Source organism: Lepisosteus platostomus, chromosome 8 (assembly GCF_059453375.1).
Source record: "Lepisosteus platostomus isolate fLepPlt1 chromosome 8, fLepPlt1.hap1, whole genome shotgun sequence".
In the NCBI taxonomy this organism is placed as follows: Eukaryota; Metazoa; Chordata; class Actinopteri; order Semionotiformes; family Lepisosteidae; genus Lepisosteus; species Lepisosteus platostomus.
Genome location: NC_142618.1, coordinates 47,284,915 through 47,309,346, shown reverse-complemented (window position 1 = coordinate 47,309,346; position 24,432 = coordinate 47,284,915). Strand labels below are relative to the sequence as shown.

The 24,432-nt window shown below is 37.5% G+C and overlaps 1 protein-coding gene across 3 annotated transcripts; it reads right to left on the bottom strand.

The window, feature by feature from the left end:
• Positions 1–1,790: 1,790 nt before the first annotated feature.
• On the bottom strand, positions 1,791–23,862 carry afg3l2 (AFG3 like matrix AAA peptidase subunit 2). Of its 3 annotated transcripts, XM_088643746.1 has the most exons (17): positions 23,625–23,862; positions 21,450–21,549; positions 20,847–20,924; positions 17,888–18,009; positions 16,299–16,451; positions 15,851–15,925; positions 14,218–14,342; positions 11,547–11,820; positions 11,015–11,152; positions 9,253–9,406; positions 8,278–8,385; positions 7,377–7,502; positions 5,953–6,063; positions 5,203–5,318; positions 3,862–4,062; positions 2,899–3,093; positions 1,791–2,449 (listed from the first exon to the last, which is right to left on the bottom strand). In XM_088643746.1, exons 1-17 carry the CDS (start codon positions 23,715–23,717, stop codon positions 2,207–2,209), a joined length of 2,412 nt encoding a protein of 803 aa, XP_088499872.1. In that variant the 5' UTR covers positions 23,718–23,862; the 3' UTR covers positions 1,791–2,206. The 3 variants fall into 3 exon arrangements, with proteins under 3 accessions (XP_088499872.1, XP_088499873.1, XP_088499874.1); XM_088643747.1 differs by lacking the exon at positions 20,847–20,924; XM_088643748.1 differs by lacking the exons at positions 17,888–18,009; positions 20,847–20,924; positions 21,450–21,549; positions 23,625–23,862 and adding an exon at positions 16,824–17,420.
• Between the last annotated feature and the right edge of the window lie 570 nt (positions 23,863–24,432).

Below are 24,432 nucleotides of genomic sequence, written 5' to 3'. Positions count from 1 at the left end.
TACTAAGACCTAAGTCACCCAAAATGTAATCTTCAAATTGTTTTCATCTTCAAAAACAATAATTTCTTGTACTGTTTTAAGGTTCACCAAATCTTAACATCTATATAATCACTGTAGCTCGTATTCCTTTTCAATTTGATCATTCCACCTTAATGTAATCATTACATTGCTGGTTTTGTCTTTTGTGCTACATCTTTCTTGATTTTCTGTGGTACTGGAAAGATTTTGCACCCAAAGTATATACCTTTTTACATCCCTTAAATTGTGCTCTAATGCTCTCCTCATGTCGTCCTATGAATACCTTTCTCCTAGCATTTTAATCTTTTACATTTTTTATGCCTATAGACATTTTCCTTCCACTTTGTCACCAACTTTAGTCTTTGAGTGCAACACCATCTGCATTTTTCAAACTCTCCTTCCAAAGACATATACAGTACCTTCTAGCTTTAAAAGCAGTGTTGGGTAGACACTACAACTCTGGTGTAAAAACAATGTTTAAATGTTAATGTTACCATCATTTACCCACATACAGGATTCCTCTTTTCTATACGTTTCATTCTGTCTTGGCTATTGCATAAAAAATGGTTTAAGTATTGAATACAGATTCAGTGTACATCCATTCAGATGAGCGATTGTAAAAAGCACAAGCAGCAGGTGCTTGAAAAGCACTTCACAATGTGCATAATCTGTTCCTTACAGCTACTGCCGAAAATAGGTAAATTTTTTAAACGAGGATTATTTTTCTTGCGCATCCTGGAAGATCTTTTCAAATACAGTGGAAACAAACTCCAGGAGAGAAGAACACGCTAGTTCATTTTAGCACCCCAATGAACATCGTGCCTGGGCAAAAACTGAGGTATTAACTCCTTTTTTCTTGGCATTTGTTGTTTTGTATCCCAATTCTTACTAATGTTACCTCTCTTTACAGCTGCCATGTGGCTCCTCCTAACACCCTATTTTGAAACTAAATTTAAAGGTGTTAGCGATATGTAATAATCAAGAGAAGGTTTAATGCCATGGGCTTCATAAATTTCATTTCTGATCCCTGTCTGCAAAACCTTGCATTCCAGCACAGGAAACAAAATCCCCCTGAGCATTCACAACAGCTGCAGGGGCTCAATGTCTATATTTTTGCCGTGGCAAATTCAAGAATCTGCATGCGAGGATGCATTTTTACTTGGTTATGATGAGATAGGCTAAAAAAAACTGTTTTCTAAAAAATCTCTGAAGTAAATAAATAATGTGTAAAACAAATAAAAAAAATATTGGCTTTTGTATTTCCATTAAAACATGAGGGTTTCAATGAGCACTGGCAATGTAGTTAAGTGCTCAACAGCTGTTATCACTAAAGTTAAGATCTGGTATGAACAGCTGTTGTACATTGGAAGCAGACGGCCAGCTGAATGCGAACAATTGCATGCTAAAATATTTCTGTCAGCCCTTTAGTCAGTCAGGCCCAAGAACCAAAATGAATGAGTAAGGTGTGGCTTAATTAGGGCACTTTTTTAAGTGGTTCACCCTCATTTTTATTAACGTTATAAAACCGAACATGACAAGGCTTCTACTAGAAGACTCTGTAGTCTTCCCGTGAAGAGCACAACTGATCTATGATAGCAAGGCATTTGGCTTAAAGATCAGCTGACAGACAGAAATGATTTTACCATACACTTTATGAAGGGTGCAGGCTGACACATACTGTACTGTATGTATGCAGTATATGCAGTTTTGCTGATCAACCCCCAGAGGTGACTGACTTGCTGTTATCATCTTATCTCACAAACAGAATCCAATTGCAATAAAATTCGCTTTTATTATTCGACAAAATTATTATTTTTTTCTTTGGTGAGATGTATGGTAGGTCGGAGAAACAAGAAAAATACACTAAACAATCACAAATGTGAAAACCAGCAAGATAGCTGATGGCACTCCACTTAGTACAGTTTAATTTAATCAAACCCTTGATTTCCTGTCTTTTATTTTGTTTTTTTACATCATCCTCCACTTCACAGAAGCAGGATTGATACTGAGATTGCAAAGATACATTTGAAAACTGCGTCTTGGATAGTTCATACTTCTATAAAGATCTTTAAAGCTGAAGAACATAACTACATTATATCAGATGGTGTGTGAAATGTTATGTTTCTTGCTGCTTTCTGAGCACTGGTGAAGCCAGTGGCCAGGAACCTTTATGATAATGCACTAAAACTCAGAAAGGCATTCCTCCAGTGATCTGCCTTGCAATTTGTTCTTCTGTGCTCTCCTCTTTCTCTTTCTCTCGGTCCTTGTTCCAATCCTTTAGCCCTTCGGGAAGGGTAGTGTCCTCATCAAGACCTCCAGTGCCCTCCACAAACTCCTCATAAGTAGATTTCTCGGCAAAGGGCCTCGGACCCAACAGCTCCACCATGTCATTCTTATCAAGGACTTCTTTTTCCAACAGGCGAAGTGCCACCTGAAATAAATGGGAACATCAAGTGTTCTGGAAGTGCATATATCAATGTTTTAAAAATATTTACCATATAAGAATTCATATCTTTAACAACAATCAAAACTAATACATTAAAAAAGGAACGTGAAGGCAAATTCACTGGCACCCTTTGTTTTATTTAATACTCTTCAATTTAATATTTTTCTCACTATACTTTGCATGGGATAATGACACCGAATCATAAAATACATTATGAAAATGTCATTATGAATACATAATACTTTTAATTAAAAGACTATATTGGGACTGTTTTTTGGACTTCATACTGTTAGGAAAACGTCTATATGAGAAAGAAGTGACCTCTAAACATGAAAATCTGGGAACAATTGAATTCAAAACGTACACTTTTAAACAGAAATTATACAGCATCACTAACACCATTTATGTATTTCCCATAGTTTGATACCTCTCACCTTTTCAACTTCAGATTTCTTCTCCGACAGCAGTTTCTGGGTCAGCTCATAAGCCATGTTTATGAGGAGCCGAACCTCGGTGTCAATGAGTCTGGCAGTGGCTTCACTGTAGGGCTTCTCCAACACCATCTCTCCCTGACGAGGGAGATCGAAAGACACCTGTCCCACCTTCTCGTTCATCCCAAACTGAACGATCTGCGAACACAACGGTGAGAGTTATCACACACGACAGAAAAGAAAACCAGTCCTAGGCTGATTAAGATCTTCTCATTTCCCAAAAACCAGCTGGATCTCAAAATAGTTTTCTAACAGTGCAATGATATTGCTCCCAATATTAAAAAAAAAAACGATTTTTCCTTTGATTTGGAACTATTATAACAAATATTTTATACTCTTTATCTGTGTATTCATGTAGTATATGCATCACTCAGTTCAGAATGAAGTGTGAATTATTCTTGTACATGATTAAATAAACCAAAGGGATTACATTACTATTATAATTTAAAAACATGACATACATGTTCTTAGTGATATATTTTCTATTTCAATGCTGTCTCTAACCAAGCAGTTGTGATGATGATATATGTACCAATTGTCCAGTTCATCAACTGGAAAACGACTTATAATCAAAACCAGGAGCATAGGATGAAGCCCCAGACTTCATGGACTTGAGCCTGGGCTGCTTCATTAGTCACCCGAGACAAAGAATCCCTGTGTGGGGTGGAACAACTCATGCCTCGCTTGTGTTCGCTAGCTTGAGCTTGAAATGTCCTCAAGATTGCAGCACAATAGTGACTCTTGGCACAACTAGTCAAACCACGCTTGAATGCTATCATATAGAAATATTCAGCGGCATAAACAAACATTCAAGGCTGATATTTAGTGGACATTACTTTCTATAACAGTTGCTAAAATGAAGGAACTATTGAATGGTCTTGTATGAGAGGATGAGAGTGTCCAAACCTGTGCGTAAGCACTCTGAGTGACCTTCCTCAAGTCGTCCTGAGCCCCTGTTGTTATTCTTCCAAAAAAGATCTCCTCCGCCACTCTCCCTCCCAGAGTCATGCACATTCGGTCTAGAAGCTGCTCTTTAGTATACAGGTACTGTTCTTTGGGTAAGTACTGGGCATAACCCAATCCCTTTCCACGAGGAATGATAGATACCTGCAAACAAAAATAAACTGAAAATCTCATCCTTCGCTTGCGCACCGAGCATAATTTACATTTTAAAAAGTGCTCTGTCCCTTACAAGTTGGAAAAAGAATATGTCGATGTTAAAAAAACAACAACATCGCTGCCTGTTGCTCTGGTTGTATAGGAAGCTCCCTTTTGCTTCAACATTGTAAGTACAGTAGGTGTGAAATTGCTGTTTAGGTTTTTGAAACAAATCCCAATATTCTGTTCAGCTTCCACTTCCCAGGCTGCTTCTGTGGAAGGGTTTCAATACAGACACGCATTTGTGGGGCACTAGCACTTCTTCTTTCGCAATGTCAGCTTACACCTGTGCAGGGGTTGTGTCCTCAAAGCAGCTGTTCATCTGAAGCCACCAAGAACAGATTTCTCTCTAACCCTTGTCGCCACTTCCAGCAGCTGCATGAGATTTAAGCAATACAGAAGCTTGTATTTCTAAAAATATAAGCTAGCAAGACAGTGCTTGCATTAAATTCAAGATAATGTGGACAATAAAAAAAACAATCTATTAAAGCTTGTGAAGTTAACTTTGCTTATGTGTGATTATTCCTTGCGTTTTTCATAGGAGTAAAATGTATCCCTAAAAGGTAACATCAAAACACCGCTTCTAAAAAGGGCTAGAATTTAGGGCAAAGATATTCTAGTAGGAGGGGGTGACCATGCATGTTTAAAAGAGTGCTGTCTATTTTGAGAAGATAAGTTTTAAGACATCTGAAGAAAGCAACATTAAAGGAGTTCATGTTATGTGGGATAATTTAAGAGTTGAATGTTTGCATCCAAACACTTGGCTCTCAGTCACGCGCAAGACATTAATTGACATGTATGAAGCACAAAACTTTGCCCATCATAACCCTCAGGGGAGGTTTATCCTCATTCAGTTACAATCCTGTAATTTGGTGCAGTTAATCTATATGAAAAGAAAACCAGACGATGTGGTGTTGTTTGATGAGATGAATATCTCCATTGTCAATAGAACCTAATACAGTAAAAAGAAAGAGGAGTAAAGTAACCTGGAAACAGTGAGGTTTATCTTTTAGAAATGCATATTTCATGTTGTAAACAGGTTACATTTGATAGGCAATCACTGCCACACAAGTGCTTCAATTCAAATACCTTTAAAAGAGGATCAGCATGTTCTAAATACCAGCCTGCTACTGCATGTCCAGCTTCATGATATGCAACAGTCTTCTTCTCCTCTGGCTGAAGGACTTGTGTCTTTTTTTCAAGACCTGAAAAGCCAACAAAATCTTGAAAAAAATCATAACTACAAAATATTAAAGCACTTCTGGCACAGTGCTTCTTTGTGGGCCACATTCAGATTTGATACAAAAGAAAAATATTAGTATGTAGAAAATTTGGATGACTGTAGAATTTGAGGCATTTGGGTTATTTCTGTATGTGACAGAATTGCGTTTTGCAATTTTGAAGGCCGAAATGCATTTGTTTTCTGGATCAGTCCATAGTAAAGAGTGTTTACCACACAACTGCAAGCAGTAAGAAACAGATACGCAAGTAAGGTTCTCACAATAACATTCCTATTTTTGTGTATCACCGATTTATTTCTTCTCATCCTTCCAACCTCATCAAAGTTTCTAAGTTAAAACAAAAAAAATATTTCTAATTAAAAAGGATGCATACAAATCAACTACACTGCAAGTGTCCAATCATGAAGGACCACAGTATTAGCAGGTTTTCTAGGTTTCTTTAAAGCAGAAAGAACAGAAAGAAGTTATTAAATTGGTCCCGGTACGCCGGCTAGTTCATCTCACTAAAAGCCAACTTCAAATGAAAACCCGCAGACACACCATCTTTTTTGCCCCAACAGGTTTGCCCATCCCTCAACTAAGAAATGATAACATTTACCTCCTATCACACGCTCAATAGCTTGTTCAAAGTGCTTCTGGTTGATAGAATCAGAGAGGTGTCTTGCAGCAATTAATGCAGCTTCATTGCAAACATTAGCAATGTCTGCCCCTGTAGAGAAACAGAAACAACAGGGACAAGAAACACTGCATGTAAAATGAGTTTTTTACTATTCCAACTAACGAGGGAAAACATGTTTTATACAATTAAAGCTAAATATAAAAACATCAAGACCAAACATGGTCTTTTCAGCAGTCAAAGACAAATGAGTGAAACGGAAATCTCATGATGAAATGAGATGCAGACATAAGTTTCATTAAACTGAAACGTTGTCTCTGCAAAATCCAGATTCCCTGTTCTCCATCAAGCAAGTTGGGCACCACATTGCATGTTTTTTGACCATCTTGATGAAGAGAAGGTCAAACGATTATCTATAGGTCAGAACTTCATAAATTACCAAAATTATGACAACTCAAAGTCACCTGGATGAAACACTGATAAGAAACAAGATCATATCCAATGCTTAGAACGAACATGCTTAACATATAGTTATAGCAAGTGATTGAGAGCCATGTGCTTTGAGAGATGACTAAGAGGGAGTGTGGAGATAAAATTAAGGTGAACTGGACTACAAAGTTAGCCACTTAAGATTACCCAGCACCTAAAACAATAAGATTAACATCCAGGACAAGTTGGACCAACACATTTCACTCATCAGATAAGTACTTTTAATAAAACATTAAAAATGGTTTTGTAAATGCTTTTATATAATTAAGATAGCCATACTGAAACTAAGATATACTCAACCTTATATACTGTACCTTCTTGTTGTACAACTATGAATAGAGTATAAATACCACAGTTAATTATATACCTAAAGATTGTAACACAAAATATGCTTTTAAGTTACCAAAGCAAGTCACAAGATCAGAAAATCAGGCTTCTAAATCATGGTTTTCAGTTAAACAAAGAGTAATAAGCTAACTAAAATCACTCGAAATATGCTAATAAAAGTAAAATAAAACAAGTCATACTGCAGCACTAATACACTTTTTTCTGTTGCATTCAGAAATAAAAAATGCTAATGTTCCTCTATGCATCATAAAACAGTTTAAATTTCTACAGCTGCACACTAATAATAAGTTTGTTTTACTACTTTGTGGCTGCTTTCAGGTGGATGAGAAAAGTAGGTTGCAAAGTATTAGCTGTATTTTCTTTTGAGAAGGTACATTTTCTAACTAATCTATAATTTGCAGTGACTTGGTTATTACTAACACTCATAATTTTAACTCCCACTGAAGCCTGTTGCTGCTCCCATGGTGCAACAGGATAGAATTCATACGAAATTTACTAAACAAAATACACAAAGAAATTAAGGAAGACCAAACTCGCACACTGAAGTGTTTACATTTCCTCATACTCACCTGAAAACCCTGGCGTTAATGCTGCCATTTTCCTGGCTAGGCCATCCTTATCTAGGGACAAGTCCAATTTCAGAGGACGCAGATGGACTTTGAAAATGGAAGCCCTGCCTTTGATGTCTGGGGGCCCTATTGAAAACAAAGGGAAAAGAATATTATGGCTGTCAGTTCTAGGCACCTATATCCTTTCTATGCCTACTGTCTTTAATTACGTTCTGATGTTATCTCTACTAAAAGTAAAGAATAAAATTGCAAATTGATCATATGGAGAAAATGACCAAAAAACACTTGAGAGAATAAACGACACATGGTCAAATGTCAGTCAAATTCAGGGTCATGGTGAGCTGGAGACAATGAGAGAAGGGCAGGATACACCCCAGACAGGATGCCAATCCACTGACTATAGATTATATAGAGACACCCATTCACCTAGACAGCATACCTAGGATTATCGTGGAGTGTGGGAGGAAACCGACGCACCCAACGAAAACCCATGTGGGCACGGGAGAGAGCTTGCCAACTTTATAATTAAGCACAGCAAGCAATAACTGAAGCTAGGAAAAAGCTGTGACAACACTAATCACCATGTCAGTAGGCTACTCTCATCCGAGTGAATGATTTTAATTTCCAATATTCTTTATCAAAGGGGCAACTTTGATTGTAGACACCGATGAAAAGAGTCAATTGAAACATTGGGTCTTTATTCAGCTATTTATAACTAGGACCTATATAATAAAGAAAAATAAAATGAAAATAACTTTGATGGCAGGGTTAGTGCAATGGGACGCACGAGTAGCCATCTTCTTTCAAACGTTCATAACTTTGACTGAACTTAATTTGTCGAAAATCTTTAACCTAAGATGTTAAATATTGTAACAATGAAAAAAATGCCAATAACATGTACCAATAAATATCTGTCTGTCAAAACGTCCAGGCCGCAGAAGGGCAGGATCTAGAATGTCTGGTCTGTTCGTTCCTGCCAACACTACCACGTTCGTTGTAGTGTTAAATCCTGAGGAGAAAAGAGTGGTTTATGTTAACAACAAAACTGATTAGTTATAAAGCTTGAAAGTCAGTGAGGTCAGCTAAATTCCACGCTGTTTCTGAGTCTGTACAGGAAAAGAAAGGTCTGTACTAAAGCCCTGGAATACAACTTCAGCTCTTTATGCATGTCACCAAAACGCTGCACAACAGTAGATCAGGACATTATTTAAGAGTTGTAATGTACACAGAATAATCCAGTTCTTTCAAATGAAAAAAAATATGCTCATTTTAGTTTAGAAAACACACACTCTGCCAGTTCGCATTTATCTAGAATTCATTTGTTTATCTGAAGTTCACCCAAAACGTGAATAATTCAAAACTTTCAGCCTGTCTTTCCACAAAATAAAAGAAAAGCTCTTAAAAGGCACAGAAAGCCAGTGTGTCCCAATAGTACAAGAAATAATGTTCACAATTTATACTGGCAGTCTAATGTTCAACAAAATGACAAACATCTCTGAGGAGCTAATGTTACCAATTTCTAGGCACATGAGTTGATAGGCAATCTACAATTGGAAAGCAGGATTTTTCTTGACATAAAATTAATGAAAATATATAATTTTGTATAAACTTCTACGTGTTACTTGGTTGGAAAACTATATGGTCTTGCTTTTTCTAGGACATCCCTTGCTCTTAAGCATTATGTGACTTATGTAGAAACAGTTCATACAATTAGACTGTAAAAAAACATAATTCCTTTTCATTCCATATCTTTAAAAAACGAACCTAAAAAAGAATGCTAGAGTATGTATTAAGTTCCATGCTTTCCTGCTGCTGACTGCTTTTTCCTCACCACACCCTTCCCCTTAGCTTTTTAACCCTTGACATCTGCTCTCACCATCCATTTCCACCAGCAGCTGATTCAGAGTATTCTCCTGCTCGCTCTGTCCTCCGAAATTTCCCCTGCCTCTCTTTCGACCCACTGCATCAATTTCATCAATAAAGAGGATGCACGGGGCATTCTTGCGGGCCAACACAAAGAGGTCTCGAACCTGCAACACAAAATATAGTTTTAGAAAAGCTGAAACATGCCTTTGAGAGCAATTCATAGTACTGATTGGCAATTAGTACTGTCATGCTTTATTGACTTTTTCATGTTCACAAATACAAATATACACCGATTTTTAAAAAATATATTTAAACCAGCGCTGTCCTATAAGATGAGTTACATTTTGACTTACTCTCTCAGTAGAACTGTTTAAATAATTACTATATTTATCCTGAAGTAGTCAAAATAGGACTTACAGGAGTATTTTAGCTTGCTGAAATGACTGAATTTGTATTGCTGGTTAACTGCTTTTGGAGAGAAATCATTTTCAGCACTAGATGACACTAAATCATACAGAATAATTCATTGCTGACTGAATGAATGCAATCATCTTTTTCAGGTTTAATAAATTTTCCTGTAATCACCTGCAGCTCAATAAGAACTACACAAGTTTAACAACAAAGTAACTGAAGCAACTGAAGTACCCACACTTCAGGGATGGCCCATTAACCAACTGGAGGTAAAAATCAATGATCACTTAACTGCCTGGAGTGACATATCAGTCCAAAGTATGATTTTATAACAATTCTGCTTGTCTACATGAATTTTGACAACAAGCCTTTCCAAAGTGTTCAATGGGCTGAGGAAGAGCCACTTAAAAATATTTACTATGTTAGCCAGTGGAATTAACCTTCATTTAGGATTATATTTTTCTATTACACATATGCAGTGTTCAGTAAAATTATTTCATAAAAATATATTACAGATACAGTACAAGTTACTTGTGCTAGGGGATTACTTTAAATTAATAAGAAGTTCAGAGAAAATGTTTTAGAGTGGCAATTACTTTACATGGTAACTATATACACAAAGAACAAACCTCACTGTGACTTAAAATAATTTCCCCCAAAACGTGTTACTTTTAGAAAGTAAATCACTTAATCAAGTAACTCATAATTGATTTCTTAATGGATTTCTTAATATATTTTTTATAACTAACTTTCCCAAGAACTGATCATATAGCACACATGTATACAGGTGTATTAACTATCAGTGAAAAAACATATTAAACTTTTTCATTCATATTTCAACTAACTGCCTGTTTAGAGTTTTCACTAAGCTTGTTTCATTCCCTTTTTTGTCTGGCTCAGTATCTAGTTCTCTTCCTACGGCTGAGCTATCGGGTCATTCGCCATCTCAGTGTGCTGACAGGGCGGATTCCCACTGAGGTCAGCAAACACTGAGTCAGTGGTCTTTCTCTACAACTGATCCTCTGTGCTGCTTCCTTATCATCTCTAGTTTGCTCACCCACCCGCCCTCCATCATTCAGATGTATAATACAGACTTCTAATGATTCACCTACAGCAAGAGTTTAAACTATTCGCCCGACTGGAGACGCTAGGTAAAATAACAGAATGTAACGATCATAACCTATGCTTATATTAGAGATGGAATTTATATATTTTACTTGAAATAAAAACAGATATTCATGTTCCAACATAGTCTCTTTTAATCTCACAATCTCTACAGAAACCTTCACTCCCAGTAGTGGATTTTAGTCGTGGAGCTAATCAAGGCAATTTATTCACATAAGCGGTAAACATCAACTTACCCGTGCTGGCCCTACACCCACAAACATCTCTAGGAACTCTGACCCATTAACGGTGATGAAAGGCACATTTGCCTCCCCAGCTGTTGCTTTTGCCAAGAGAGTCTTTCCTGTGCCTGGAGGTCCCGTCAGAATAGCACCCTATAAACAGCAGATACTGTATGAGATATGTCAATGTATACACTGGCCATGACAACAGAACATCGTACTTTTATCTGTACTACAAATTAAATGATTGCAAGCAACAAACAATATTGAGGATAAGGAGTGGGGAAAGTATTGCTACATCTCTCTAGTTTCTGGATTATTGCTACCTTTGCTTCCCTGATAATATTTGAATGACGCATTGAAAAATGCAATTTTGCAAGCAACAATGGGATCCCAGTGTGTTCTAGAAACCAAAAAGAGCACACAAGCACTAGGTAGGGTATAAGTACCGCAGTGTAAATGAACTGTATATATTTGAATAAATATGTGGGTTTTATTGTTACAAACATAGAGTTAAACCTTTTTCGACAGGACCTAAGCTTCACACCTTGGGGATTTTGGCCCCTAAGTCTTGGTACTGTTTGGGGTTCTTCAGGAAATTCACGAACTCCATGATCTCGAGCTTCGCCTCTTCACACCCCGCGACGTCTTTGAACTTGACATCGATCTCATCCCTCAAAACCTTGGCGGTGGTCTCCCCCACGCTGAAGAGGCCCCCCATCCCGCGGCCTGACCGCCCGCCCCCGGCGGGGCCCCTCCGCACCGTGTACAGCAGGAAGCCGATGATGAGCACCGTGGGCAGCATGCTGAGCAGGAAGGAGCTGCAGGAGACAGGAGCAGGGCTGCCGCGGTGAGCGTTCGTAAGTGAACTCAGAAGTTTCATTTTACATAGCGCCCATTAGAAAAAAAATAGCAAACATCTGTGCTAAGAGTTATAACTGACAGAAAATACATGAATTCTGGGTACAGAAACCCACAGAGACTCAGTTTCTAAGAGATCTGCTGCATGGCAGTGGAATGCCCTGCCTCCCAGTATCATCCACAAAGTGGTCAACGTTTGTCGACCTTAAACACTGAGAAGGATATTAGGCAACAGATCTTCCAGACGAACTAGTGGGAAGCCAATGAAGGATCTGTGTATTAACAGGATTTTAAAATCAAAGCAATATTTATAATGTAACCAGTGTTAAAAAAACATTACCTGCTGCATTACAGCATTCAATAATGATTCAAAGACTTTTTGAAACGCTGGTAAGATTGAGACAGTCCAAAAGGGTTCTTCCTAAGCCATCACTGTTACACACTCGTTTAGACTGCAGATAAGATATTTATTTGTAATGTGTCTGAAAGGACCATTTTATGATCAGTATTCCTATAACCTACAGTGGACAACATTACCAGGAGTTTGGAAACCCAGCCTAGAAACTTTATCCTTTTTAGAGACCGCACAGACAATTTGTCATAAATCTGACAATTACTGGTATGTTTTGGTAAAGTAAAAAAATAACAGAAACTACAGAAACTTTCACTCCCAGTGAAATGCTTTTCTTGGCAGTGTAATAGACCGGTTAAAATACACTCAAGAGTCCTTAAAACTCCCACTCTAAAGGCTCTTTCTTTGTTGCTGCTAAACTCTTTCAGAAGTGGAACTATAGATTGAGGCTTGCTAGAAATCAAAACCTTTCAACCAAACAGGTGTCACAACAACACTTGGTTGTTAACTTGTGGTAAAGAAAGTGAACAAAAAGTGGATAGTTTCCTGTTCTTCTGACGAAGAAAGATTTTTAGCTTGTTGTTAACTTTTAAAGGGATTTAAAATATATTACAATTACAAAGTACGAAAGTATTACAAAATGATGAATTAAGATTAATTTCACAATGTAATTAAAAGATTCTTTATCTAGCCATTCCAAAATTTAAGACACTTTAAATCTAAATCTGTTAAATCTTCATTCACTGGTGAGATAAGACTACCCAACAAATGCGATAGAGAAACCACATTATGTGTTCATCTTAAAACTGAAGGAACAGGAGGAAGCAACTTCCATTCATCAGCTTCCCAAAATGACGGTGTTTTACTTCCTACCTTATATGGATATAAGAAAAAAAAAACTGGCAACAAAAGTAACAGAGACTTCTCCTTAAAATACTGCTCTAGCTAAGTGGTCCGCTCCTGTTAACCAGTTGATAAATTCACGGAGAACAGAGAACGTCAGCTTTATCGCAAATTTCTAACAAAAGCACATCTGGAGGCCTGAGAGGATGTGAGTAAGCCTTTGAACCGTCTCCTAGGTTGTAAAGAACTTCCCTTATAAGGGAGGGTTTTGTCCAGTAAAACAGTTGCTGAAAGGGGTCATCAGCTCAGCAAGATGGGATTTGTGTACTTATGGCTCCACCTACAGGACTTCTTAAACGTGTTGAGCAATATTTGCCCTGCAAACACACAAAAGCCCTTATCACCACTCTTTGTCTACAAATCTCTTCTGAAATCTGATTTTTCATCCTTGTCCTTACCTCTTCAGCCCTCCTGCCCCATCCTATACCTCTCTCTACCCCACTTTAAAAGATGAACATTAGTATTGTTCTACAATACAAATCATTAGCTTTGTCTATACTGACCCGCACTATGTGTGCACTAGCATTACAGTCAGTAAATGTATTGAGTGTATGTTCTCTTGAATCAAAACACATTTAACAGAGCTATTCTAACACAGGAGAACATATTCGCACTGTTTCTCCAATATTAAGTACGTCCTCTATTTTCGCCTGTTACTGGTTTTTCGGCCCATAAAATCTTGTGGGAAGAACATCTTAATTTTCCTTGTGTACTGTACTTCCTTTACCTCCAACAAACTGAAGAGGTGGTATGCTGTCACTTTCTTTCAGTCTGTACTTAAAATCACAAATGGATTCAACTGAATTTGTTTTTTAATCAAATTGAAAACTGTGCATTATCAGTGTAGTAAATTTGGAATGTGAAATTCCAAGTGATGAGGCTTTAAGCAGTGCAAACTCTTTTTTTCTTTTGACACTACAGGTATTAACCAATTAAGTGAAATAAATTATGCTTTGTTACATATCCTCAACTGTATTCCAGTCTTTTTCATATATTTAAAACAAAGCTAATCAATCAGGGATGGCACATTCCTCTGGGCACTCCGCAAGCTGACGGAGAGACAGAGTCTCAGAAAACGCCCTGTTGTGGACTGAAGCCTCACCCATCGCTCTCAGTAGAATAGACCACAGGCAGCTTGTTCTCCCCCTCAATACCCATCTCCAGCTGCGCTGTCTCCAGGTTCCGTTCAAACGTGTCCACACTGCCAATGTTGAACCACACATATTGCTGTAGAGAAAAAAAAAAGTCACACAGTGAGACTAACCTAACAAATCAATAGATCTTAAATCAATAATACCCACAACAAAGAGCAGGGGTTCCCAAGTCGAGGCTTACAAGAAGGATAGAGCTGTTCACCCGCTCAAATTCAGCCAATAGTGAGTTCACTAGCGCTGTTAAAAGCTGTGCTGGAATTAAAGACTGCAAATACGGTAAGAACATAAGAAAGGCTACACATAAAAGTAGGCCTTTAGACCCATCCAACCTCTGTGATAGTTAGTAAACACAGTGGCCCTCCAGTACTGGATTTGGGCAAGAACATTTGAAACAGTGCACAGTCAGTGTTCATCTGTGAGTTTTTTTACATAATGGACACGTTCTTTAACATCACTTTATTAGCCCTGTACAATTTCTTGCATTAGGAATTTGTCTTTTCGCATACCCCAGCGTGCTCTCCATGAGACACAGACACACAGACACGGAGAGAGAAGCTTGGGGTCAGAGCGCAGAGTCAGTCATTGTACAGCGCTCCTGGAGCAGTTGGGGTTAAGGGCCTTGCTCAGGGGCCCAACGGAGTAGGATTCCCCTGCCGGCTGCGGGATTTGAACTGGCAGCCTTCCAGCCCCTGCTCCGCCCATTTCACATTTCTTAATGTGCAAAAAATGCAAATTGACCTTTTAACAAGATCCAAGTTATAATGCTCCCCAGATGTTTTCACATCTCTTCCCCAATTACATAGAAATAAAAACATCAAAGCTAAATATGTTACAAATTGGATAATGTAATAAGTAATGTAACAGAAGAGTCTGACACTCCCGGGGAGGGGGGGGGGGGTAATTTTAGAAAATGCAGTGTTATTTCAAACTGTCCTCGTTACTCACTCTCATAATGAGCTGCTCTTCTATGTACTATCTCTAAGGCTCCACAGTTTATTAAGGTGCAGAACTTAACTGAATTTCAGATGAAGGCTAATTAAGACCCTACACAGTTTTAAGACAAACTCTTGAATTATCAGACATACTGTTTGCCTATTTTGCAACTGCTTCTGTATATTGTCGAGATGGAGAAAATAATAAATTAATATCTACTTTGTTCCAATTGACACCATTTGTGTATAACCCAAAATTTTTAGATGAAAAATTACACCGTTTCGTTCCCACTTCCATTATCCATGTAACCTATAATCTATTAATTTAATCACACTCTAATTCCTCTATCTTTGTTTTAATTACTTTAACTGATTTGTACTCCACCTACATCAAATGTTTCAGTTTCATAATACAAGAGAAAACTGAACTGTTGTTTACGCTGCACATTTTAAAGATTTTATAAAGTACACAGTTTCGGACTTTTACAATAAGGAAGCTCAAAAATGAATTGAGTTTCATAAATGGCATTTGCAAATGGATTTTTATGGCGAGGAGAAAATGGACCTGTTGATTTCCCTTCACCTTGTACAACAACTAAAAGACAAATAGTTTTAAACTGGGAGAATATATAATAGAAAAACTACTTACCCCATCAACTGGTAGTTTGCCAGGGGAAAATATTACTCTCACATAGCGCTTGTTTATGACTTCTAGTCTGTCAACCTGTTAAATGAAAGAAAATTGATTTCATTCACTTATATCATCTTAGCTCACTTTTACACACCAATTTAAGCAGGCACCCTAACCATCTAGTAATTTTCACATTAAAATGTCAAGTTCATGCAGATAATGAATGATCTCAGAGCATTTTCACACCCATCAAATGCAAATTACTTCATTCATTTGAGTTTGGAGACTGGCCTTGTGCATTTGCAGGACCTGAGGCTCAAACATCGTCAGAAAGTCTGTATTTACAGAAATAAACACCAGTGAAAAGCAGAGAATTCCAATGCTTTTGCCCTGGTTTTGATGTTGCAAGACCGTTTGGATATGGAGTACATAAAAAGAGGAATACAAAAATCGTTTCTATACTTACAACACCCTTTGAGAGATAATTATTGACAAAATCTTTCCAGGTGACCTCCCTGCCTGCATTTCTGAAGAAAAAGTAGTAGGCAAAAACAGCCCAAAATGCTGCTCCTCCCATGAAATACAGACGAAAGTCCCTGTCATCCCATGGGACGTCTCCCTGAATACACAAGAAAAAAACAGGCAAGTTTAGGGAACTGTAATTAAGACTGTTTCAGTTAATTTGAGAATGAAGGCTTTTCTTAGCAAAAGTTAAAAAAAAAGATCAGTCTTTTCAAGACCCCTCCGACAGCACTCATTCACTTGAAGGATGATCCATCTGACCGTATCACAAGTCCCCACTGCTCAGTAGTTCATTGCCTACACTATCTGCACCTTTGGACAAAAATATAGTGAGAGGTGGGATGAGTAGACTTGTGCATGGCAACCCAAAAATGATCTGTCACTCTGTGGAGTTGTAGGTGGAATGCTTTTGAGGAAACTGGCTGCTTGTTCCCTGAAATTTGCAGTCAACCGATCTGCATTTGCTCACCTCTTTGCATCGCACTTCGACTTAACGTTTGGATATCATGATCCTGGAGTATGCACGTCTGCCCACTGTTGCTCTTTGCTATTGATGTCTTTCCCTCAGAGTTCCATACTAACATCATCTTGGACAGCAGTGCTTGGAAAACATCCGCAAGTTCAGCTCCAGCCAAACCCACCCCAGCGATCACTCCTCTGTCAGTGTCACTGAAGTCTTCTTTTGCAGCCATACTAGCTATAATTATAGGAAACCAGGCCAGTCTGGCATTTTCATACATGACCCTAACGATGCTGGACCGTTATTTGCTTAATTAATGCATGAGCCACACCTGTATGTAAGCTCTTGGCCATGGAGTCCCTCATTTATCCAGGTGTTGCCCGCATTTATCACTTAGTTTGGGGTTGTACTGAAGAGAGTATATGATTTTGTTTGTGCTTTAGTGTTAATTGCAGTGGCTGAAAACATTCATGTCTTGGGTAGAATAACCTGGAGGCAAAACTCAAAACTGTACATAAAAAATATGTCCAGGAGGTTTCCTTGACTAAAAATAAATCTTTGGGACTCTGAAGGCTGATAAACCCATAACAATGACAGTCCTATCACAATGTGCCACAATTTTTAACAGCTAGAAGTTAAACACCTCATAAAGTAACAATATAAGCTACAAACTGGAAATTAAAGACCTATGCACTTTGTATGAAGTTTTTAAGATTGTATTAAGATTTTAATAACACTTAATATCCTGTTGTAATAGTAAGTTTAAATTCAACATCCTGAAATAAATACTTTTTAATGACGACCTAAATGCTGTAAAACGGTTGATACAGTAAACCTGGGGGTAGGGGTTACACTTAGACTGTACAGTGAAATGTACCTAGAACCAAGATCACTTTACATGTAAACGTGGAACTACAAATCAAACACAAATACACATTTTTAAAACTGGATGTTACGCAGTCCAGCTTCTGACTCTCACATCATATTATTTTCTGCTTAATAAATGTTTCCACTTACAGGCTTTCATTCAGCAGTTCATGTGTGCAGAAGACCTTTATCTGCCCATATCTCACCTTTTGCAGTCGTGTCCACCACTTTGACTCGTCCTTCCTCCCTCCTCTCTTCCCTCCTCCTCCTCCTCCCCCTCCCCCCCCACTGTTCCCTGAAGATTTCTGTGAATTGGAAGGCTTGGTCTCTGAAATTGGAAATAAACAGATATGAAGTTTGTGCATGAAAATGTTCATCACCAGCAGACAAGTTGATAACATGAAGCTTCCTCCTTGCACAATTCAGTAATAGTAATAAACATAATTCCTACTCCTGATACCTCCTGTAAGGCTACAGGTTGTCTAAAATAATGTGATAATTACTGTAGAGTGTACGAGTCAATTTTTATTGGAAAAGCAAAAGGAGGCAAATTAAAGGCTATTCAATGATATTCAGATTCTTTTCAGATTGGCTGTTCTCTGTATATTCTCAGACCCTTCCATTACCAAACTAGTTTGTGGGATAAATCATTCAGAGATGTTTTGTCTTATGCAGGCAATATCTATTCTCGAAAAGAGATCAAGAGAGAGCAGGGAACAATGTTTGCATCACACTAACATGAACATTTAGTTGAAGGACAAGGTTAAATAGCCATCAAACGTGCTATTGCTACAGTTTAGAAACCAGTGAGTGACAGAGCCTGCAAAAAGTGAAATGAATGGAAATTAGATGGAGACACAGCAAGCACCAAGACATTCCTCCTGCATAACGTTGACAACATAAGGTTGTGGGTTCAAGTCCCACGTACATGAGCAAGTCTAGTTACATGCCCTTCTGTATAATGGGTAAAAATTTAACTCTCATTTGAGAAATGCATGAATCAAATAAATTAATAAAAACATAAAACTAAAAGAGCAACCCAAAGAAATTACATTTTGTGTGTCAATTATGTGACAAATGTGTAAAAAATATTGAAAAGGTGCAAACACATTAATCTGACAACCAGTGATATGATTTTTGTGAATTAAACATGACCAAAATGTGAATTTGTAGACTTGCTCTTTTGGACTTTATTTTTTTCTGCACCTTTGACCTCTTAAGTTAATGACTTTCTAAAATAAATAATAGATTGACAGTTCTAAAAACATTTTGTTCAAGATGGCTTGTGAGAACGAATTTTAGTAATCAATCAAAAAGAGCATGTTTAGAAAACAGTCTGTGCTACAATTCCAATTTTCATTGTTTTATATGAATACATTGTTTTTGTGCTATGACCTTTGAATTGTTCTGTTTTTCTCTGGCATTTGAGCTACACACTATATTATTTTAAAAATACAGTTGCCTCACAAGTCAAGTCTCCCATGAATAAGTAGAGTGCTCATGGCCAGTTATCAACTCATAAATCTTTGTTTTTTGGCTCCTAGCATTAGTTATATACAGTATATATGTCAGTAACAATGCTACAATCCAAACTAAATCCAGACTAAATGGTAAACGCTATGATTTACTGTTGGCTAAAAAAGAAAGCAAATAGCAGTTTTTCATTTTGTTAGGAAGGTTATCCAGAGGTCACGAGGAACGAGAACATTATTTTTTTAAGAAACTTCTGGGCTGCTGTAAATATTTCCTTGGGGGAAGAATGCTTCATTACGATTAGTGGAGCCAGAAAAATTAGAAACAAATGTATTAAAGAGACAAAACCAAAGGAGGGTTTTAAAATTTGAGAAGCAAATGGAGCAGGTTAAAGAAAGACAATAGATTATTGTATGGTCACTGTTAATCAGCAATCTTACATGCCACCAAACATGTTGTGTATTGTAAAACTTCATTACAATAGAACCGTCAGTGCCTATTCAATACAGACAGATTAAAATGTCACATTAAAGCTGGTTTAGCACCATATCATATTTTTATATAATGGTGGTATAATTCGAAGTTGTTTACTGCAATTGCAACACAAGCAAAAAAAAACTGTAAAAATGATCATTGCAAGGGTTCTGGGTGAACATCCAGCCAAGAAAACACTCACTTGCACTTTTACAGTAATAGTTTTTTAATAATACAACATTGATCCATCAACATTGATTTAAATATCAGTTTAAGGGTTACAGTTTAAGAATACTTACATCTTTTACACAGTCATGATTTGTGAATCAAATCTGCTATAGCAACTGAATGTTTTTTATCCTTTTGCACAGCATTGGTGATCACAACAGTGCTTGTACTTTTGTGGATTGTGTAATGACAACATGTCATGTTCCATAACATATTGACATGACTACAGTCTAATGTTCTGACACTGACATGTTCTAATGTTGATTTGTGTTGACAAAAAAAACATGCCACATGTAACACCTCACATGTAACATCCCCCTCTAAAATATACAGATGTATGTAGACAATTCTGCAGCACAAGTTGTAAGTTTTAACATGATTATTGAATTTCCTGCAATGACGGGCTGTGGGGATGGAACCTTTTTAGTCCTGAACAGAGAAAACTACAAACGAACCTGATTACACGGGTATTCAAAATCATCAAAAGTTCTGAAAGTCAGCCTATCTGATTTCTTCAGAATGAACAGTGAAAGACAAACCAGAGGAAATAAGTGGAAACTACGTGGAAGTGCATTTAAAACCAAGATCAAGAGGCACATCTTTACATAAAGGGTTGTGGGAGTATGGAACAAGCTATCCAGACATGTTGTTGAAGCTCTATCTTCTTTCAAAAACAGTTTAATCCAGGGATAAGGTCCGTGGATCAAACAATCTACCAAAAGGGCTAGATGGGCCTCATTTCATACATAACAGTCCTTTATATTCTTATATACATCACACATTTACTTCTATATTTCATAATTTCCTTTGCATCAAGCTTAACTTTCACTCTCAGTGCTTTACCATTTCATTTTCAAGATATACGATAGCAAAGGATTGTACGTTCTTCCACACTGGCCCTACACTTTGTCACTTTCTCCAAATAGTTCTGTATAAAAAACGATTTCGGAATTTTGAGAAACAGAAATAATCATGCCAGTTCAAGTGTACCTTTAGCGCCATTGTTCATTCCTTCTGATTCACTGCTCTTCTTGCCGTTTTTTCCATTAGGAAAGTACTTCTCAAATCCTAGAAAAAAATGGTTCTTTCTGATCCAGCTGGCAAGATCATTAAAACACATTTCCCTTAATGCTGCACGCAAACTATCTTACAGTGATGACGTGGTTATGAGACTAATAAAGCCTCTTCGGATGTTTGCAAATAATAAATATGTCCAGCACTTAAAAACAAAATGATGCCTCTAATCAGAAAGTAATCAGGATAAAAGAAAGCATTCTTGAAATGCATATAAAACACGTAGTTAAGAATGGGAAGTATAACTATTGCACCTTGCCTTCACTCCTATTAATTACTACCAGCCACAACTAATATAATAAGAGTGACACATTCTACAACACTTGAGAACTGATAGCTTCAACTATTATTCATTCACAATCACAAGTGACTAGCCTTCCCAATGAGGACTTGCATCCCCTCACTAATCTCAGTTTGCAAACAGTTGGACAAAACAAGAAAGGCTACAGCTGGGTAACCGCCCGGATACCAGTACCAAATTGTTTTTTCTTCTGTGAACTTGAACAGCAATGACTGTACCTTTCGGAGGTCTTGAGCACAGCTGTCTATAGGCACCAATTACATTTGCTATTAATGTTCTTCTGTCCACTGCAACATCCCTGCTTTCTTGTCCCAAGACCTTAAAAGAAAAGGATCACAAAATATTAGAAAAGGCACAGCCAACGAAGTCCTTTAAAACTCACTTCTGTCTTCTTCATGCTTAATTGCCACATTGTCATTTGCTTTGTGATACAGAGCCAAAATCAACATAACAGCTGGCAGAAAAATTCATTACAATAAAATTCAGAGGCATAACACTAGACAGACTGGCAATTATGCAAAGGACACTATGAAGGACACTATGTGGAACAAATTCATGCTTTAAGATGACGAGTACGTGCTATGTTCTGTTAACCTACTGTATGTTCTTTTAGTGCATACTGAAACATGGAAAAAATAACTATTTTTAAGCAATTTTAGGTTTCACAAGTTCTAGGTCAAGCAACAAAGATGCAGTTCAAATTCAAATGACATTTTAATCATGTAGATTAAGAAGGAAAGCAAAAGGTTATTTGAACTTGAAGTGCATCTTTAAGGTCAAATTTAAGGTAATCTTTAAGGTGACCTGCCTCCTTACTCATAGCTTATTTTTTGCACTACATTTTGTTTGTGACATGATTAATACTGTATAACTGACAAGTGTTAACTCAGCACTGGAAGGTATTTCTTTATTGGCTCACAGCACCAACGTGAGGCATTACACAATGGCAAGAACACAAACTCCCAGCCACGCTTTCACAACAGTGCCCCTCAGACCCCTCCCTCACTCAAATCATTCCTCAAACAGGTACAGAGGTGAAAGACTCCCCTACCTACCCCCACACATCACACACAAACTCTCTTAACAGGTTAGAGCACAAAATCAGAGCAGCACCACCTCAACGCAACACAACAGCTTTGTGTTGAACTAGGCAAGGCAGCAGCTCACTCTCTTCCTTGGCTGCCATAATGTTTGCCAATACATTCCCAGGCTAATATCAAACTGCTTCTCTCCAGAGGGGCCCACAGCCAGTACAATCCTGACAACCCAGCCTGTGAAGTGTGAGTAAAATACACCTGCACTAGGCCTAACTACTAACATAAGGCATCCCACAACCAGACAAATAATTAACAAATCAGGGGTGTTAACAAAAAAGACAAACAAAAATCTAAGGCAGTTTTACAAATCTCTGGAAAATAAGCAAAATCCTTTATTATCACAGAATCTATTCTTAAATGCACCCTTCCTTTGTGCTACGTGATGCTGCAAACAAAACAACTGCTCCCCTGCCACAGAAATGTGAAGTGCACCCAGCTGGTGTCTAAAGGAAAAGGTATTTATCTGTTTTAACATACAACGTAAAACTTCAGTACAAGGAAAATGCCATAAGATGCAGTGGGTTGCTTCCACATCATCTGGTCTGAGAGTATCACATGGCTACATTCAATACCACAGGTACAGGGTGAGACTGAAACGTTATCTTGGAAATGTCCGAAGACATCCAACACTCCCCTACGTAAGGCCTAAGTTTATCTAACCTTCAAACCTCCAGATTCACCTCCACATGTTTTTAAAGAGCCAAGTGAATTCGAATAGATGAAACGATGATCAAGATGTTTTCCTTTTAATATTAATATTTTAATTTTCCCAGCCTGATTTACTCCATTTCACAATCTGCTGCCGATTCAAGATCATATATAAATATTATATTAATGTAATTCTTTAAATTAAATAATTATTAATGATTAACAAAAGAAACTGGTTGTTATTGGCACCTGGAGCATTTAAGAAGGTGTTGTTTCCCAATCTGCTTGTTATTGGCACCTGGAGCATTTAAGAAGGTGTTATTGCAAAAACTGGTTATTTTAAACTTCATTTTAATAAAGAGGCTAAGGTAGTAACATCTGCCAGGAACCATTAAAAACATGGATCCTAAATTATCCTTCACATTATCAAAAACTGCATTGCTTCAAACGTACCTGTGATGTAACCGTTACTTAACAATGTCAGATGAAGGCCTGTGCTGTATTAACCACGTTTCTTTATACAGTAATACGACACACGACGATCCTTGTTGCAATAGTAAACTCGGGTGAGGTGATTTATACAATCATCGTATCCACACAAAAATCTCGGACCCACATAAAACAGGTGCTAGCGTTACAAGCACTTACCAGCCTTTTGCTACCTGTGACGTTGTTAGGAGAAAACAAGCTTTTGAAAAGATTCCTACAGCCTTTAGACAGAAGAAGATAACGATGGGCCATCCTGCTGATTTCGTTTTAGTTTTCTAATTTTTTACCATAAAGAAACACAAATCTGTATTATTCGATTGTCCTACTACACTAAGACTTTTTCCTCCATTCCTCTCCGCCATTCTCAAAATAACAATACGTCATCACGTCCGTCCACCAACACGCTGTGACGTATTTCGCCTTAGGTTTGCGTGAACACGAAGTGCTGAGTCACTGTAGAAGCACCACAGCAGCACTGCAGATGACTCAGCAGAAACATGTATACGAAAGCTTACAAATTCGAGTGCATTACTTGTGTTTAACGATTCATGGAAAGCGTTTAACGTTTGTTCGATCGTCAATAAGGTTTTAATTATACCGATTTTTATTGGTGTGGTAGGTCTATTTTGGTTCTTTCATCAGTGTATGAAAGAACTCGAGATACCTGTATAATTCAAATAGAGCTATGATCATTTGTAACTACACCGTATTTTCTAGCTACAACTCGCATACCAACATGGAAATAGATTTCTGTTTTTGCTTATTAGGTATAAAATGGATACTGCAAACAAATTTATCCATACCATCCATACCAGTTAAAAAAACACATTTTAACTGCAGTCACGCATGTATTAAACAAATATCTGCATTTCGGTTACTTTTTAACATGACAGGTAATTTTCGGGGGGGAAAAGACCTCTAATCAATGCAAAATCTATAAATATAGCAATCTGAACAATCCGGAGTG